The sequence below is a fragment of the Phalacrocorax carbo genome, chromosome 2, assembly GCF_963921805.1.
Source record: "Phalacrocorax carbo chromosome 2, bPhaCar2.1, whole genome shotgun sequence".
NCBI lineage: Eukaryota > Metazoa > Chordata > Aves > Suliformes > Phalacrocoracidae > Phalacrocorax > Phalacrocorax carbo.
The window spans coordinates 42983163-43000203 of NC_087514.1; the positions used below are offsets into that span (position 1 = coordinate 42983163).

At 39.6% G+C, this 17041-nt stretch overlaps 1 protein-coding gene across 8 annotated transcripts in view; it reads right to left on the bottom strand.

Moving 5' to 3' along the window:
• LYN (LYN proto-oncogene, Src family tyrosine kinase) overlaps nucleotides 1-17041 on the bottom strand; it is a 55117-nt gene that overhangs the window by 24135 nt on the left and 13941 nt on the right. For 4 of the 8 annotated variants that reach the window (XM_064442700.1, XM_064442705.1, XM_064442704.1 and 1 more), the window contains exons 2-8: nucleotides 9173-9246; nucleotides 7839-7887; nucleotides 7640-7745; nucleotides 7195-7293; nucleotides 6985-7088; nucleotides 5421-5570; nucleotides 3988-4140 (exon numbers count right to left, since the gene is read on the bottom strand). In XM_064442700.1, the coding sequence (XP_064298770.1) occupies nucleotides 3988-4140; nucleotides 5421-5570; nucleotides 6985-7088; nucleotides 7195-7293; nucleotides 7640-7745; nucleotides 7839-7887; nucleotides 9173-9246 (735 nt within the window). Of the gene's footprint in view, nucleotides 1-3987; nucleotides 4141-5420; nucleotides 5571-6984; nucleotides 7089-7194; nucleotides 7294-7639; nucleotides 7746-7838; nucleotides 7888-9109; nucleotides 9247-17041 lie in introns of all 8 variants that reach the window. The other 4 variants (XM_064442699.1, XM_064442702.1, XM_064442701.1 and 1 more) reach the window with 1 other exon arrangement.

The following is a 17041-nucleotide window of genomic DNA, read 5'->3' on the forward strand; positions in this document are numbered from 1 at the left end:
TCAGGTCACCTACCATTACCATGAAAACCTCTGTGGTAGTTTCCATAAAGATCGCCTGCTGGCAGACTGTACAGGTAAGAAACTGCAGCCTTTGTGCAGGCAGAGGGAAAACTGGTGACCTCAAAGTGCTTCAGCTGGTGACAGCAAATTTAATGTTCAATCTGCATCACAGAAGGGTTCCAGTGACACACAGGGAGCTGTGGGAAGGGGTGGCTACATCACTCCTTCATACAGTACCTGCAGCTCTGAACCCCTCACTAACCTCTGCCTTGGCTGAACTGAACCTGGCTCTAGGTGTTAACCCAGCACTTGCTGTGCCATGGTGTTCTTTGCCATATAGTATGAATGAACATATGGTCAGTTTGCTGCCTAAACATGAATTAAAAAAGGTAGGTAAGCAACAACATTCTTGCTTACATCTAGAACACCTGACACAAAAGTCAGATTCTTTGTAACATTCAACTCATGTAAAGCTCATGTACTGTAAAAATCCATTTCCAGTACTGATGAGATGTAACAGAAAGTTTTCTTGGTTCATTTTAGATGCCTTTTGTTTTAATAATAGAAAAATCAGAGTATATCATACAGCAGAAAAACTAACAACTGCATAAGAAAATACACATCCAAAATGTGTATTACTTATATTCTAATTTGGGGGTTACCAAATGAGAGAATCTTTTACACCTGAGATGCAAGCAAAATGTGTCTCATTAATAAAATACACTATAATGGCTCCATTTGGCTTGTTAACTTTTCTCTTAGCCCTGCTTGAGAATTCTCTTCATGGATTATTAATATGACAGAGCATTATGGTTCACATCATATCAGTGCACACTAGGAACAAAAATGCATAAAACATAGACCCTGCCCTTGCAGTGCTACTCTGGTTGATCACATCACTAAAGAAGCTGCCCAGATGCACTGAAATCCACGGTCAAAAAAACCCTTTCATACCATGGCAGGAAGCAAGTCTCTCTGCAGTTTAGACTTCAGTTAAAAATGAAATGTGATGCAAGCAAGAGTATGCAAATCTGAGGAATGTAATGATGTCTCACATGGAGAGCCATGTTTTTCTTTACATGTTAGAATAGAATCCTCCAAAAATTGTTAGTGTTTCAGGTATTTATTTTGGAATTCATTATGATTATTTTGACAAAGCAGTATCTTGGACAGCCAGGTTGCCCCCAGTTTCTTGCATGGGCTTAATCAGGCCAAGCTGTGATATGAATTTATAACAGACAATGAGGTTGAGCCTCAGATCTCCAGGACTGAAGATGAACAACTTTGTGAACAAGCCTACAAGATGCAGCTTTCTCCTCCCTCTGCTTTCACAATAATTCCCTGCAAGGTTATGCTGAGAACAATTTGTCTGAGCTATGGAAGTATGACACTGTTAGAAGCCAGATAATGTCTCAGGTCATTACAACTGCAGGAGGTTTTGGAGAAGAGATTGAAGAACAGCAGCTTCTCTGCATCCTGTTGTGTGTCAGCACATCAACCCTCCTTTACCAACTACAGCCATCACTCAGCTGAAGAGCAGAGGAATGCGACAGTAGCTCCATCTCTAGCTCATCTCCATACAGCCCATTAAATGTGAAGGCAGAAAGCACAGGCTGCAGCTTTCTAACCGCTTCCATGGTGCGGGGTATAAAATGCGAACACAACCCTGCCATGCTGTTTTCATCTATCATGTCAGGACAGCTGATGCCCAAAACTCACACATAAATGCTAACTTGGTAGCCTAAAACCAGGAAGTCTTTATAAAATGTATAAAATTACACATAGCTGCAACAAAGCAAGACATTAAATGCACTTGCAGTGATAGAGAAAACTTGCTATAAACGACCATCAGTTTCCCAGTTTTGTCTGTGTTGGAGGAGATTTACCTGACCACTTCATAAATGACAACGATTCCCTGCACAGGTCACACAGGAGCGCAGCCGAGTGCTTGGGGGATATGGAGGTCTGCTTTTTGCTCCTAGGGTTTTCTTAGTCCTCCCATAACATAAGCTAACTCCCTCCGAAGCACGCAAGAGGAAGATGTTAACTTGGAAGCCCAAAGAGTACTTATGGACAAACTAAAAAGACAAGGCAAACCCTTAACCATGCTCCTGATTCGAGAGGACCTGTGCCATGCAAATCAACTTCTGTCGCTTCAGAAAGAAAGCGGAGAAGAGGAAACACAGCCATCGCTTTCACAGTACATTAATTTTTCTCACAGTGCAGCAATTCGAATGCAGGGGTGAGGCCCAATTTAGATGTTAAAATAATGACACAAACAAGAGGAAACATCTTGAACCAGAAACTCCCTTTTAAAGTTTTACGCCTTTGTATGTGTATGTGCAGTAGTAGTCACTTCCCAAAATGATCTACGTTTTCAAGCAGGTGATTACCTTCTGCCACAAAGTCTTTCATAGCATTTCAGTGTCAGTTAAATATTTCTTGCCTGGGTTTATTAGACAGAAAAAAACCTGCAGAATGGCTGACACCTGTCTTAACTAGTATGTAAATTGTCACTCATGTATATCATAGCTAGAGGGTTTCGTAAGCCTTTTCTCATGAAGGCAGATAAAAGGCTGCATTTGGCTATATTATATTATAGAGATGCGTTGCTTGCATTTTTTACATGATTTATATCAAAAGATTGAATGACTGAATTAGAGCTTTCTGATTGACACTATCGCTGCGTGTGGAATTTGCCACTCAAACAGCACCACTCTGTGCTTTACTTTCCTAAATGAGAGCATCTCTTCAAAGCAATGACATTCCTGTCAGCTTGCCACACTCCCCTGGGTCATCAGAGACCCCTTTGTAGATTTGCTTCTTCTAATAAATTTCGGGATACGCTTTTAAGTTGCTCAGGAATGCCCTGCCTGTACAATCTTGGTGAAAAAAAAAACCAAAAACCCAACATAAAACCACAAAAAAAACCCCAAGAAAAACCTTTCTATTATTATGGTAGCCATTTTATTACTATTTAACCTACAAAAAGGAGATTTGGGGAAGAGTTAAAACAATGATCTGGCCTGAAAAAACAGCGTAATGAAGACTTTGGGAGAAAGGTATAGTTTACCTCAAATAAGATGATAACAAGTAACAAGCGTGTAAGTAATGAATAGCACAAAGAACATGCAATATGGAACCCAAAAGAATACTCGGATCCCTGAATAGACAGCATTTCAAAAGCAAAAAGATTAAATATTTTTGCAGAATGTGATCAGAGAGTGATCATAGCTCCCTGCCACAGGAAGTCACTGAGGCTGAGAAAATAAGATGGTTCATAAGCGAACAAAGCTAATCATGGTTATAATAATTGATGTTATCCTTTTTTCTAGGTATATATTAACATTTACAACTTGTATGTCTGATAGCACTTTGGGAACCTGCATGATAGTTCAAGGTAGGGGTGATATCTCTAATCTTCTTACTACATATATCACCTACTTTCTCAGCAGCAATCTGGCAAGCGATAATGTTGGATTAATTATCCCTGTTTTTCACCCAGTATGGCAGTCCCATGCATTATATTGCAGCCTCTTCTTTACCTAGACACAGTGAAAAATCTATACAAAATTCACTAAAAGATATTACTTCTTTCTATTTCAGGTTCTTTACTGCTTTCTGATTTGAAACAGAGTTCTGAGATGCCAGCTGATTTTGAGAATCAGGAGTCACATCTTACTATAACCTTCTACTTCCCCCACAAAACACAAACAAAAAAAACCCCTATTGTCTTCAATCCTCTAAATTACAGTTCTTACTCACAAATTGTTTTTTCTTTAAAAGACACCAAAGGATTTATTCCATGATATCAAATATCTTCCCCCTTGCAAATCCTCTCTCCTCATGAGAGGGTATATTCTGGGCCTGGCTGTACTGTTTCACAAGTATATCGGACCATGCTCGTGTCCACTATTATTCTGAATGACTCTGAAATGACACTTCTTTCAGCAGATTTAATTACTCTTTCCAAAGGAATAAACTTACCCATCCAGACTTCTCCAAACTGACCAGCTCCAAGTTTCTTCACTAATTTAATTGATTCCCGTGGAATTTCCCATGCATCTTTATCCCATGGTTTTTGAGGCTTGGGACTAATACAAGCTTTTTCCAACTTTCTGCATAAGCCATCTGATTGCTCTGGTTTTCAGAAGAAAAACAAAATACAAAACCTGTTACATTTCTGTGCCTCATGACTTGAGATAAACATTACTTAATTACAGGTGTGCAGTAACCAGCTCAATTTAATTTTCAAAATAATCACGTTTTGATGAACATGTACCCTTTCTAGTGCTTTCATGTAGTTGTAAGCACCTCTGAACTGAAATTTGGTATTCAGAGACAGATTTAATAAAGAAATGTCACGTGCATCTGGGTACCATCAGATTATTAAGGGGTTTTTTAGTATAATTTGTACCAACCAAATAAAATACAAGACCTGCTTACTGACAGCATGTTAATGAAGATGCACACTGGAGTAGCCTTGGAACCCGTATTCTGAATTTGTGATTACATTTTCTTTTTTAGCATTGTTTCAGACACATGTGCATACAAGCATAAGTAGGTCACCATTATTTGTGTTCTCCAGACACTGTGCAGCTACAACTTTAATACAAATACATAATAATTCTCAGGTTTTCCAGCTGTGCCAAAGAATTACCACACATGTCTAACAACTCAGAGAAATCTCATGGCCAAGTCTTCAGCAGGGCTTTGAAAAATCACTATGCGATTTTCTGTCCTACCTTTTTAATCTCCTCTGTCTTCCCAGTTACAAGACTAAAACCCACGTATTTTGGAGCTATCCACCACGAGGTTATGCAGAATGAAAAGTCACTTTTGTAGCTAAATATAGTTTGAAACTTGTCCCTCCCTCCCCCCATTTTTAAATAATAAATGTATACACTCTATGTGGGTGCAATTTTCTTTCTTTGAAGTCAATGGACTTTTACTTTCTTCAAAACATCATTCACAATAAACAAACATGCAAATAAATAATTTTATAGGAAAAATAAAAACAATTCCACACTCAACACTGTAAGAAGACATTCACAAGTCCATACGTATTTCTGCTAATTGTGAATACAAATTTACTTTCAAATACAGAATTTATTTATTTACAATGCAGTCAATGCTAACTGTAGTTTCACATCATCATAAATTTGATGAGGTGTTTTATAAAGCTGTTCTTTCTTTCACCATGGTATGCCACAGAGTAAGCAGCATTAGGTCTGGTTATGATAACAATGTTTCCTGGGTTCCAAACAGTTTTACTTTATCTTTGATAACATGCGTGCCTGGGTTATTTAGGAAAAAAAAAAGATGAAAACATTTGAAACAAAACAAGAAGCTATTTATTTTCCTTCACAGGAAATAATGGCTGTATTCTATTAAATAATCCATCAACCGATTTAACTTACTTTGATAATGTTTGATCATATCATTGATGCTGGGAAAAGTTATTCTTGGAGAGATGTAAAATCCTCCATTGTCTAGACTCCTAATTTTGTAGTGCTTAATAACATCGCCATGCTGTGGATCATAGTCTCTTATGGAGAGAGAGTAGCTGCCTGTGGACAAAGAAAAAACGGTCATTAACAGATAGCAAAAGTCAACAGTGTCCAGGCGTATACAGCTGAGCCTAACAAAATCACCTTTTCTCTGTTTTTCTTTTTACTCCCTTATTTCTTCAAGAAGCATTTTGCAATCAACATGAGGAAGTTAACCAATAGCCGGTCCTGAACCAGTCACCAAAATGCTTACAGTCACGCTTTCTTTTTCAATCTTATTCAACCAAGTTAGGAGTTCCATAATCCAGACAGCTCTACATCCCATGCCCACTTCTGCAGGAAGTCCCCCCGGCTCAAGTGGAACCCACTGGGAAAGCAAGGCCAGGGCAGAAGCTGAAATTCACAGATCAGCATTTCAGAAAAGAAAACCTTGGAGATGGTTTGGGGGACACAGGAGGGAGGGCAGATCTGTTAGTTCTAGAGAGCCTAACCTCACCTGGGGTTTAAGATGGGGCAGCAGAGCATCTACCCCAAAACTACAGAGCTCTTAATTTCTTCTACTTATACAACCCTTGAGGTCCATTTTCAAGGCTAGGAAACCACCGTAGCCCCTTCTCTCTCCCCACACACAGATGCAGTGACAGAAAGATTTTAGGCGTATTTTGCCTTAGTCCCAGCAGCCTATGTTGAATTTAGATGTCTGTCTTCATTGGAGAGCACAGAAACAGCAATATGGGCCCATTACAGAGAGCTACCTAATCAAGAATCTGCAGCGTTAGAGCCAGAAAAACCACCCCTGTGGGAAGGATAGACATACAATCCACAGAAGGGGTCCATGCATCTTCCTCTGGAGGATGCAGTGTTAGAGTCTCCAGCTGGAGAATCCAGTCAGGCTGCTCTCGGAGTCTAGAAGCTGGGGCAGAACCTCCTATGCTTTTCTGAAAGTTCTAACCAAAGAGTCTGGAGACTTCACTAAGCTTTTCAGTACAAAGAACTCTGTCTACAGCAGAAACCTTTGCCAAAAAGCTTTTTTTTGGGGGGGGGGGGGAAAAATCACACTACAGTACAGAAGTGTAAACCCTCATTATGCACTAACTACATTTTAAAACTATAAACCGAAGCACCTACTGTTTACAATTAAAAGTGTCCTTCAATAGAGGAATCACAAATGTTAGGAGAGGAAAAGATCTCTCCGTTCATTCCTACTCCTTGTCAGTGCAATCACGCAAGCATACATACACACACACTTTTTTTTCCCCTACCTCAACTTTAGGTGTTAACCTGTAATTCTCTTCTCTCTTTTCCTGGTGATTTTCTCATCCTTCTCACTTCTACAGAACTTCAGAAAATTCACACAATAGGACACACTAGGACTACTCCACACCCAGTGTCACTTGATTCCAATTTTTGTGAAGACAGACTGTATGTTTTCAATTCTAGTATCGGTTCCAAAGTAACCCACCCCAAAGCCTACCTTTTAATGTTTCACTTTCCCTGATAAGGAAAGCTCCAGGACCATTTCCAGGAGCCAGGAGTTGTCTTTCAGCATCTTTTCGGGTTATGTCTTTGAAGAACCATCTGAAAAATATTTCAAACAGTTAGGACTCTTTCTTTCCTCCACCCAAAAAGGATACACCACCAGGGCGAAAAAGTTTGCCAGTATTTAGAGCCTGGGAGAACTTACTCTTCTGTTTCCAAGGTGTTTACTTTTGCTACGTAGTTGCTGGGAATGAAGCCTTCCTTCCTTGTCGTAAGAGATTTTGCTTTCCACCATTCTCCCAGTCTGCAAAACAGAAACAGTAGTATTTACAGGAGAGGAAAATTACAAAGTGTTATTTGGGTTCTACTGTGCTGAGAGCTTTGCCTGTGCTGGCGAGAGAAACAGCATCTTTTCTCTGAGCTCAAGCCCCCTGAGAAGCCATTGGCTCCATCAGATCAATGTTTGATTGCTGTTACCAAGGGCAGCTGCCAAGTCCTACCAACAGCTCCATATGCATTTGTCTTTTCACATGTAAGGGAGCTCTCTTACCATTAATACACTCATGTTATGAGTAGGATATAAAAAATTATAAAGGGAATTAGATGAATCCAAAGAAAAACTACAATACAATCAGCACTGTCATACTTACTCCTCAATAACTTTCAACTTTTCTCCTTTTTTGAAGGACAAGTCATCTTCATGAATGCCATCATAGGGATACAAAGCTATCACAATGACTCCATGTTCCTCTGTTTCTACAAAGGTAGAAAGCCAAAGGCACGCTCACGTTATTTCGCAGGCTGATATGGGCATAGCACACAGCTCTTCAGATTCCTATGAAAACGTACCTTCACTGACAAACCTCTGTCCTGGTAACAGTTGCACTTCTTGATTTGCCTACAATAAAATATGTCTTTAATTAAGCAGTTTTAGATCTTTGTGACAATCTTACATTACAATTATATATTATTCACTTTGGTATCATCTCATGCGTCAATTTAAAAGGAAACGCTCCAATTTTTTCCCACCGTTCTTCAAAAGAAAATTACAACATATGTAAGTCCCCACTAGAGTTTGAATTACGCAGCTCAGACCTCAGGAAGGTGTGGCACAAGCTGTGGGGAGGAAGTTCACAGCTTTGTTACTTCTGCTGGAGAGGCTTTAGGCAGGGCACTCTAACAGGACAGTTATTAACATGTAGCTGTCATGCTAAAGAATGACAAGCATGGTTATGTTGCTAAGATTGTGCAAGAAAAAAAATAGTAATTAGAAAATAAAAAATGGTAGTTTGTGATGTGTGTACGTTGACTGAGGGCCCGCTGAGTCCACTGTGTCAGCTGGTGAGAGGGGAGAGAAGGGTGTGATTCACGCGCAGAGAGCACGGCCCCTGAGTAAGGGCAGCCATGAAATAACAGTTTCCTCAGCACAGTAAAGAAGGCAGAGGAAGAAAAGGTACCAGTCAATCTGCGAAATAGCAAACTGATTTGGTACCTGACGGGATTCCCCTTCCCGGCACTCTTCCCTTCTAATGCCAGGCAGCGCACACGGAACTGCCATTAGCTTGTTCCTCCTGCAGCTCAGCCCTGCTCCCTTCGCCGCTGCACCCTCCGCTCCCGTCCCGCCCCTACCTACGCACCTCATGCAAGGTCAAGTAGTGGCCTTCAGTGAGCAAAAGGAAAGTTGACTAGAGCTAGTAATGAATCACCCCTGATTACTTCAGCCTTTTTAAATAGAATAATCGACACCTGGAACCCACAGCTATTAAAAACCCAACACTGATGCTTTTAAAAACAGTTCTAAACTACTTCAGGTTTTCTAAAGTCACCTAGCATTCTTCTACAGATGTAGCTATATCTAGATCAAGCATTATCAAGGATTACTGTTTTCATGCAGAAAATTATGACAAACATAAAGTAATTAAGTAACAAACCACCAATTTTTACTTTTTATTTCTTTAAGTACTTATTCATTGAGGGTGAACTGCATAACACTAAAAGCCCAATTGTGGACTAATGATCATTTGAATTTCTCCATGCATGTGTTTTGGATTGAAATTTAAGTTATGCCAGTCATGCTTTGATCTTGCTACTGGAATTCTCCCCTGAGACTATCTACTTACTGGCCTTTGCTGTTTATTGGACGTTGGATCCCTCACATAAATAGTTCGTTCAGTTTTACGTACTGGTTGATTCTTCAAATCTAGCCCATCTCCATGCAGACTGTCTTTCCTTTTTGATTTTATACATCCCATATTTCCTGTTGGAATAAAAAAGGTATTAAACAAAAAACATTATGCCGTAAACCAAACCATTTCCCATGCAAACATCTGGGCTATGCAGCAAAAACGTGCTTCCTTTTAATACACAATAGTTCACGGGAAGAACAACTGAAGGTTAGGAACACAGGCTGAACGCTCTTTTCTGCTGCAAAGAAAAGAAATCACTTCTTGTCTCAATTGACAGATGTAGTAAGTCTTTCAAAATAGTTATTTACCATTTCAACATTTTCATTTTTTCTCCCCAGGCCACCCCGCTCCAAAATGGCTTACATATTTCTGATACTTCTGTGAGCTTCAGAATAGATAGAAGAATAATATCATTACTGTAGTGACAACTTATTTCTGTATGTTTTAGAGAAAAGGCTGCTTCGGAAGATGTAGGAAAAAAATCCAGTCCAAATGATGAGAACTGCAGCTGGAGTTAGCAACACCTATATCTCCCCACTTCACAACGCGTATGCCGGTCTAGCAGGGAAGTCCGTTTGATTCAGATCCCCATCTCACATGAGCCTGATGACTTGGGCAGTCCCAGCTCCAGGGCAGATACACTGCTACTCTGACCTTTAGTAATGAATCTCCTTGTTCAAACAGGCATGTTACGACAGTCTAAAATAGCAGATGTGTGTATCAGTGATGGCAAATCACCACACAAGTATTTCTTCTTCAATACAATTTAGAAGGATAATCCTTCTCTCAGGATGTGCATCCATGCTAAATCAGATGAGATACAGCTGTTAGCATCTACATGACTGGAACCTGACTACTAATCCCATGATGTAATTACACAGTTCTTCAGCAAGCATATATACATTATCTCTATATTCCTCCCTCAGGGGAGAGTAGTTATACTTACTCTTCAAAGAATCCACTGTGAATGCTTTTCAAACCTCCTTCCTTCCTCTCTCCCTCCTTTCAGGTCAGTGCTCTAATGCTAGGTTCACAGTCACATTTTCCCTTGCAGGCACACACTCTCACTCCCTCCCCCCCCCGCCCTAATTAATCTTTAAAGCCAGTTCTTTGAAGAACAATGTAAAATCTAAAATAAGAGCTCAGTACATATACAGACTCAAGTAAACCAGCACTGACTAAAACACAGCTGGAGAAGCTAAAGCAGATTGTAACACCCTGTCCTACATCACACCTTTACCTTCATCTCTAGGATAGAACAGGTCATCATAGCAAACAGTTAAAGTAGTAGAGGTGTCCACTTGCAGGCACAACCATTTCAATGGGACGGTGCCTTACGCACCCCTACCCCTGTAGGTAGAAAAATTAACCATATTGTTCTGGGTTCGTATTAAGACTTGTACTTTTGTAAAAATACTGATAATAACCATAATCCTAACTGCCTATAACAATAAACCAAGGCCACAAGCACTCCCACGTGGCAGGTCTCAACTTCCCGCATCACCTTCATTTAATCTCCCCTCCTGCCATCGAGGAAGTACCACGTAATGACAGATGCAGTATCCTATCCATGGGCTGAACATTTGCTTCTAAACATGAAAGGAGGATACCTTCTCTCCTACCATTTTTGCAAATTATATGTCACCTATTGTCAACAAACCTTGGGCATCCATAAAGTTTCATCAGTGACACAGTGAAGTGTGATACTGCTTTAAAAGCAGCATGAGAACTCATTGCTCCCCTTCTCATCTTCTCTTGGAATAAAAATAAAAGGAATCATACAGAAAATCAACAGGCACTGACCAGGCATCATCATCCCAAAGAGGCAGAGAATACAGTTTTCTCTTCTTGTGTGTCAACATTTCAGTGTTCCCATACTCGTCTGAAGGCACTGGGGGGGAACCTTCAGCCAGGATCTTCCCTTAGAAGCAAACATCTTCACCGCTTAATTTTAGTTTGTGAAAACACCCATTGGGAGATTTTTCCAAATTCTCAGCTCTACACGGGTTACATACCGGTTACTTTGAAATAGTGAGAAGGCTTTTTAAAATTTATTTATTTATAATTGTGAATATATAGATGACTCTTGTTCTGTAGTTAATGGTTCATAGGAAATTTCTGTACACCCACAGGCAGGCTGGTGTTTGCATGCTCACCTTAGACATCAGGAAGCCCAGTGTTTAATTACCTGCTGTATCTGCAAGATCAGGTATTTAGCCACCTAAGTGCTAACCTTTTGCTCTTGAATAGTTCTGCTTCTACAGAACAAACAGCTAAAGTGGAGGACATAAGGTAATTTGATCTAACTTGTCAGCCAAAAATCCCTTTCCCTATTGCTGTAAGAAAGCTGAAGATATCTTTAGAGATGGCAGCTTGCCCAGTGCCAGTGTAAACTCCGAGAAAAGCATTTTTGCTCAGATTTTTTTCCTGCAGCTTAAAGCACAAAAACAGCTGTGACTTAAGCCTACTGTGCGGTTGTGCTGGTAAGCTCAAGGTTAGCATTTATTCATGACAGTAACAACAACGGATCAGTAGTGCCAATGTGCAGGTGCTCCGCAATCACACAAATACAGTATGTGAGTTAACACATGCGATGGCACCAGAAAAGAGAAGATCCTGAGCCTCATCATGAAGCACTGTTGGTTTTTTTCCTCATGGAGATGAAAGCCTGTAGTCCTCAGAGGACTTAGCTAGGTCTACATCAGCAAACAGCCCCAGCAGTTGGTGCTGAAGCCCACACCTGCTTCAAGGGCGGTTGTTACCCCAGTCACTCCAGTACAGCCCCAAGGACCGAACATTCAGTAGGAGCAAGACCACAGCAAGGGTTTATTTAAAGGTAAGCCCCGCACTGCATCTTCCTAAAGCAGTCCCATTCTTGCACTCCAACTCTGCTCCACAACACGAACTGCAGTCTAGCAAGTGGGGACAACTGCTTCAGGAGTGGGATCCCGATCTAACTAAAATGCCAACATAGACACATCCTGAGACTTTCAGCTTCTATATAAGACAAGCCTCCTAAATCTTGCAAAAGAAACATATGGAAAATACGCAATACCATAAAATGAATGTTTAGCCCTTAATATATATCAGTATAGTTAAGTAGATGATAGATAATTCAATATTAAATTTTCTGACCTTACGTTATTTCTAAACAAGTATAGCCAGACAATGGAGACAAAGCATAAACGAAGTTGAAAAATAGTTTTTAAGCACTAGAAACTGGATCAATAAGCACATGCTCTGATACTGTGAAACAAAATGTTAATGAACTCTTCAAAGGCCACAAGTTCTTATATTTCTGTACACGCCAGCCCTCTATAAAGCTGTGTGCACTGCATTGCAGACTGCACATTTAAAATTCCATAAAATCAGTCCTATGGCCAAAGCAAACGTAACCATCTTGGTTTCAAAAGCTTCTGCTCAGTGACTGCTCAGTTCTTCGGCTATACCAGATGTATTTGTTTCTAGCACAGTTTTATACATTTTTACTGAAATCTGATCCAGGTCTTTCCCAGGGTTTTGAGAGTGGTATCAAAGTAAAGGTTCACAGGGCCAGTATAAACAGCAGGCACTGACAGGAGAGTTTCAATCAACACATGTAATGGATTTCAAAATACAAAGTGCTGTATCATTACCAAAGTTAACTTCACAAATGTTCGACTCCAGCAAATTACCCATACAAAAAAGAAGCTTTGAAATACAAAATGTGTATGCAGTGTACATCTTTCTTAGTTTATACAGTAGTCATAAGGAAAATCTGAAGGGGAGAAGTTCATTCATGCATAAATAAAATATTTCACGCAGTGTAAAATGTTTATTTGCATAGCTCTCTGTTGCCATATCACAAGGAGCATCAAGGAAGAGTTTTGTGCAGATATTAAGAGAAAGAGAATATGGTAAGCAAAGAGCAATCCAGAGAGCACAGCATCGTTACAAATGAAACTATGTTATTGTGCATCGGTGATAAAAATAATTTAGACATCAGAGGAAATTCTGTCTGTCCCTACTCAGGCGGTTCCCATTCCAACAGTCTTGCAATACAGGAGACACTACTTTTCATCCATGCTTTTAATTTATGGGCCTGTCCGCACCTCTAGACTTGAAAGATAAACATTTAATTAGAAGAAAGTCTATATAACATAGCTGCTAACTTTTATAAACAGGCATCTAAAAAAGTAACAGCTTCTCTTTTAACAAAGAGTGTATTGTATTTCATGGCTGAAAGGCAAAATACAGGTACTTGAGATAACATCTGCAGTGTTGTGACAAGAATCAAAGTTCAGGCACCCTTTGAAAAGCTACAGGAGTACTCATAAGAACCATGACACAGAGCTTCTGCGGCAGGTTGTTCCACAGACACTGATTTTGATGTCTACAGAGGCATTAGCTTTGCATTTTCCCTCTGAATCCCCTATTTTGTCTCGCTACAGCAGCACTTGGGTCCTAATTCCAAAATGGATTGGGGGTGGGGGCCAGGAGCTCGTACAACATTTTTCCAGGGTTAAAATGCTTTCTATCCCCAAAATACTATTGCTTTATCTGCATTTTGCTAAATTACCAGCAGAGTAATGTGTCTAAAGCCACAACACTTCCTACTGCAAGCAGTCAAAGTTCGTGTGACCATCGCCTGCCCATCTACCCTCAGCAGCATTTGAGGTTTCGTTTCCTCACAGCGCTTATCCTTTGCATCCTCTACAAAGCCAATCTCATCTTTCGTTTTGCTCATGGTCACAACTATTCTCCTCCTTGTGATTCTATTACATACAGTATTTACGGTTGTACATTAGAAACCTCTCCTAACATTTCCTAAAAATCCACCTCACATGGCCGGGCTTTTCTTGATCAAAGTCATGCCTTCATAAAAATGATTCTCAGATCTTTCAACAGTTTAGAGAAAATGCAAACTTTTAAAAAACAACTAAGATTTTACTTTGGCTTTTCTGATACTAAAGTAAGTTTTAAAAGAATTAGAACTACAACATGGAGTATACATGCTACTCTTTTATCAGATAAATATCTGTCGTTCAAAAGGTCAGTAATCATGTATATAAACACCAATTCTGTGGGTGGCTTAGGCTTTTAACAGATATATACATATGTATTTTAACCGGTACATAAATAAAATAAATTTGTATTCAATTACAAGGTTTATAAGCAGTAAATTCTTCATTTAAGTCACAAAATTTCTTATGCAGGTATATATACATGAAAGACGTTCCTTAGCAGTTCAAATAAGAGAGACAGTGCATTAAGAAGTATAAAGACAAAAAAATTTTAAAAAATTAAGACCCCCCATATTATTCTGAGTCTTGAATGTTACTCTATATTTAAGCTTCTGACTTGAACAGGAAGCAATTGTTTACACCTATATATAAAAAAACCCAACTGGTTTTAAAGCTGGAGCTTTAAAACAGCTTAGAGAACAGAGGGGCAAATTTTATTTTTAACACCTCTTCCAAAAGTTGAAAAGAATATCTTTTCCCTTCTCTGTTTTAGATGTTTTATTTTGGCCTTTAATGACAGCTGATTTGTTGCTACTTCACAAGTTATAAAGCCAGAGGTAACACACTGATGCCTTCATCAGGTCTCCTGAATAATCAAGAATGTGAGACTTCTCTGCATTATCCTCAAGGTCAAGGCAGAAGTGTCTCGAAAAACAAACTCAGTGTGATCAACTTAGACCTAAAACTTATGGGGAGGAAGAATTTTAAGTCCACTCTGCCCATGGAAACAAACACCTGAATTCTAAGTACACCATCCAACTTTCCACATCACTTCAATCAACTGCTCAAGTTTCTCATTCCATGAAAAAAATGGGAAAAATCTTAAATTTAAGGAATTCATTTATCTTAACCTTTATTGCTGACTTCCACTCTATGTTGATCTGCTTCCACATTATCTGTGGTACCTGAGTGTTGCAACAATCTTCTGTACCTCTGCTATTGGGACTATGAGGAGGACCATCTCTGAGGGGCCTGGGTTCACTTCTGACCCATCATCACATGGTGCAGAATGGCAAAGCAACCTCCAAGGAACACAGAGGAGGAGTTTTATTTGACGCAGTAGAGCTCAGCAAAGCCTCATCAGTACTGCTCTATACGTATTTGTCCCAGTGAAGATGTGCTACTAGACTGGAGTGAGAATAAGAGTGACAAAAATAAATTATCTGTGGTCAGATGTAATGTGAAAGAATTAAACTGGAGAGCAACTGAACAGAAGTGGATTCCTACTTATTGCCTGTCTCAAAAATTATCAGTTTGGGTTCTGTGCAGCCTTGTTCTTATACCTGCAATTCATAACACATACATATATAAGAATTTATAAAATATCTATATAAAAATAATAATATCTATAATATTAGATAGATATAAACACATTTAAATTTTACTGTAAGTCCTGACTGCGTGGTGACTTTCATCAAACTAGACTCTTGCAAACACAGAAATCCTGGGTCAGCTTTCATCTTGGGCTTGTTTCACTTCCTACATCTTGTTTTTGCACTGGAGACCAACTAGGGGAACTCAGGCAGTTTGTTCTTCCCTTGCCTTTCTGCTGAAACAGTTAACTATGTCTCAGTCACTCCTTGCCTCATGTACTGTAACTTCTTTTTTAATTTAGCTTATTTCTATAGGTCCAGGTTACATCACCTCTATGCCTCCCAAACTAAATTTATCCCTGATATGGTACACATATACATGGGCATATGTATATATACACACACACACGGGCTCCCTGCGATGCATATAAAAAGGAAGATGAATAGCCTAAATCTGCTCAGTGTTTAACCATAACAGGCTTGCCCAGTGTAGGGTCCTGTTGTTCCTGTGATGTGAGAAGCAGTAGTCCAGCTGACAGAATTTTTTTGAAAAGGAGAAAATTTGGGTAATTCTTTAGCTGCTTCAATCTTTTTTGGGGAAAAGGTGAGACAAAGCTAAAACAATATTTTGACATACATCTATATAAACAGGCAAAGAAGAGAAACAAGTTAATCCCCAGTGTAACCATCAAAACCCAAATATTACTGTAGTGGAAAAGTACGCAACAAGCACGTTACTGAGAGATTTCCTCAAACTTATTCATGTTTAAGTCAAACCCTCAAATTTTCCAAGGGTGCACTTCTATCAGAGCAAGATAACAGAGCCACCAAGTTTATCAACAATGATTAGGGCCCAGGACTAAAAATTACTTTCTGGGAAAGGCAGACCTGTTCTGAGCAGCACAACTGAATCATACAAGCTCAGAAGCGAGTTTGCCGTGCTCTGTTTTTAGAGAGGTTAATGGGTAGTGGTGGAGAAGAACAAAATATTACTGCTGAAAGGTTGCAGGACCTCACTCCACTTGGCTTAGAAGCTGTCTTGTAATTCCCAGTCTTAGGCATGTTTTGGGGACAATAACGGCATTTAGCCCTTCATCCTCTCTGGCAATTAGAAAAAAGTCGCATCTCTTTCAGCCTCTTTTCTAGGCTTTAAGGACCAAGCCCCGTCAGTCTTTTCCATTTCCACTGGTTATCCTAGGAGCTGTTCTCCACATCCGTTTCAGTTTGAACTCATCTGTCTTAAGGACAGGAGGCTGGAGTTTGGTCAGGCGTTCCACGATGACTTTCAGCAATGCCTTGCAGCAAATAGTATTAATATTTCTTTGACCTACCAAAATATGTTGCCCAATAAACTCCAGAAATTTATTATTTTCACACTTTCATCACACTAGCCTTTTATAATCATCTTGCGATCCAGGTTTGTCTCATTTTTCATAATGACAAACTTGTCACAGCAGACTTTCGTATCTCCAGTAGCATGACTTTACACCCTGATATTAAATTTCTCCCCAATATTTTGCTAGACCATTCTTTCTGCACAATATTCTCAG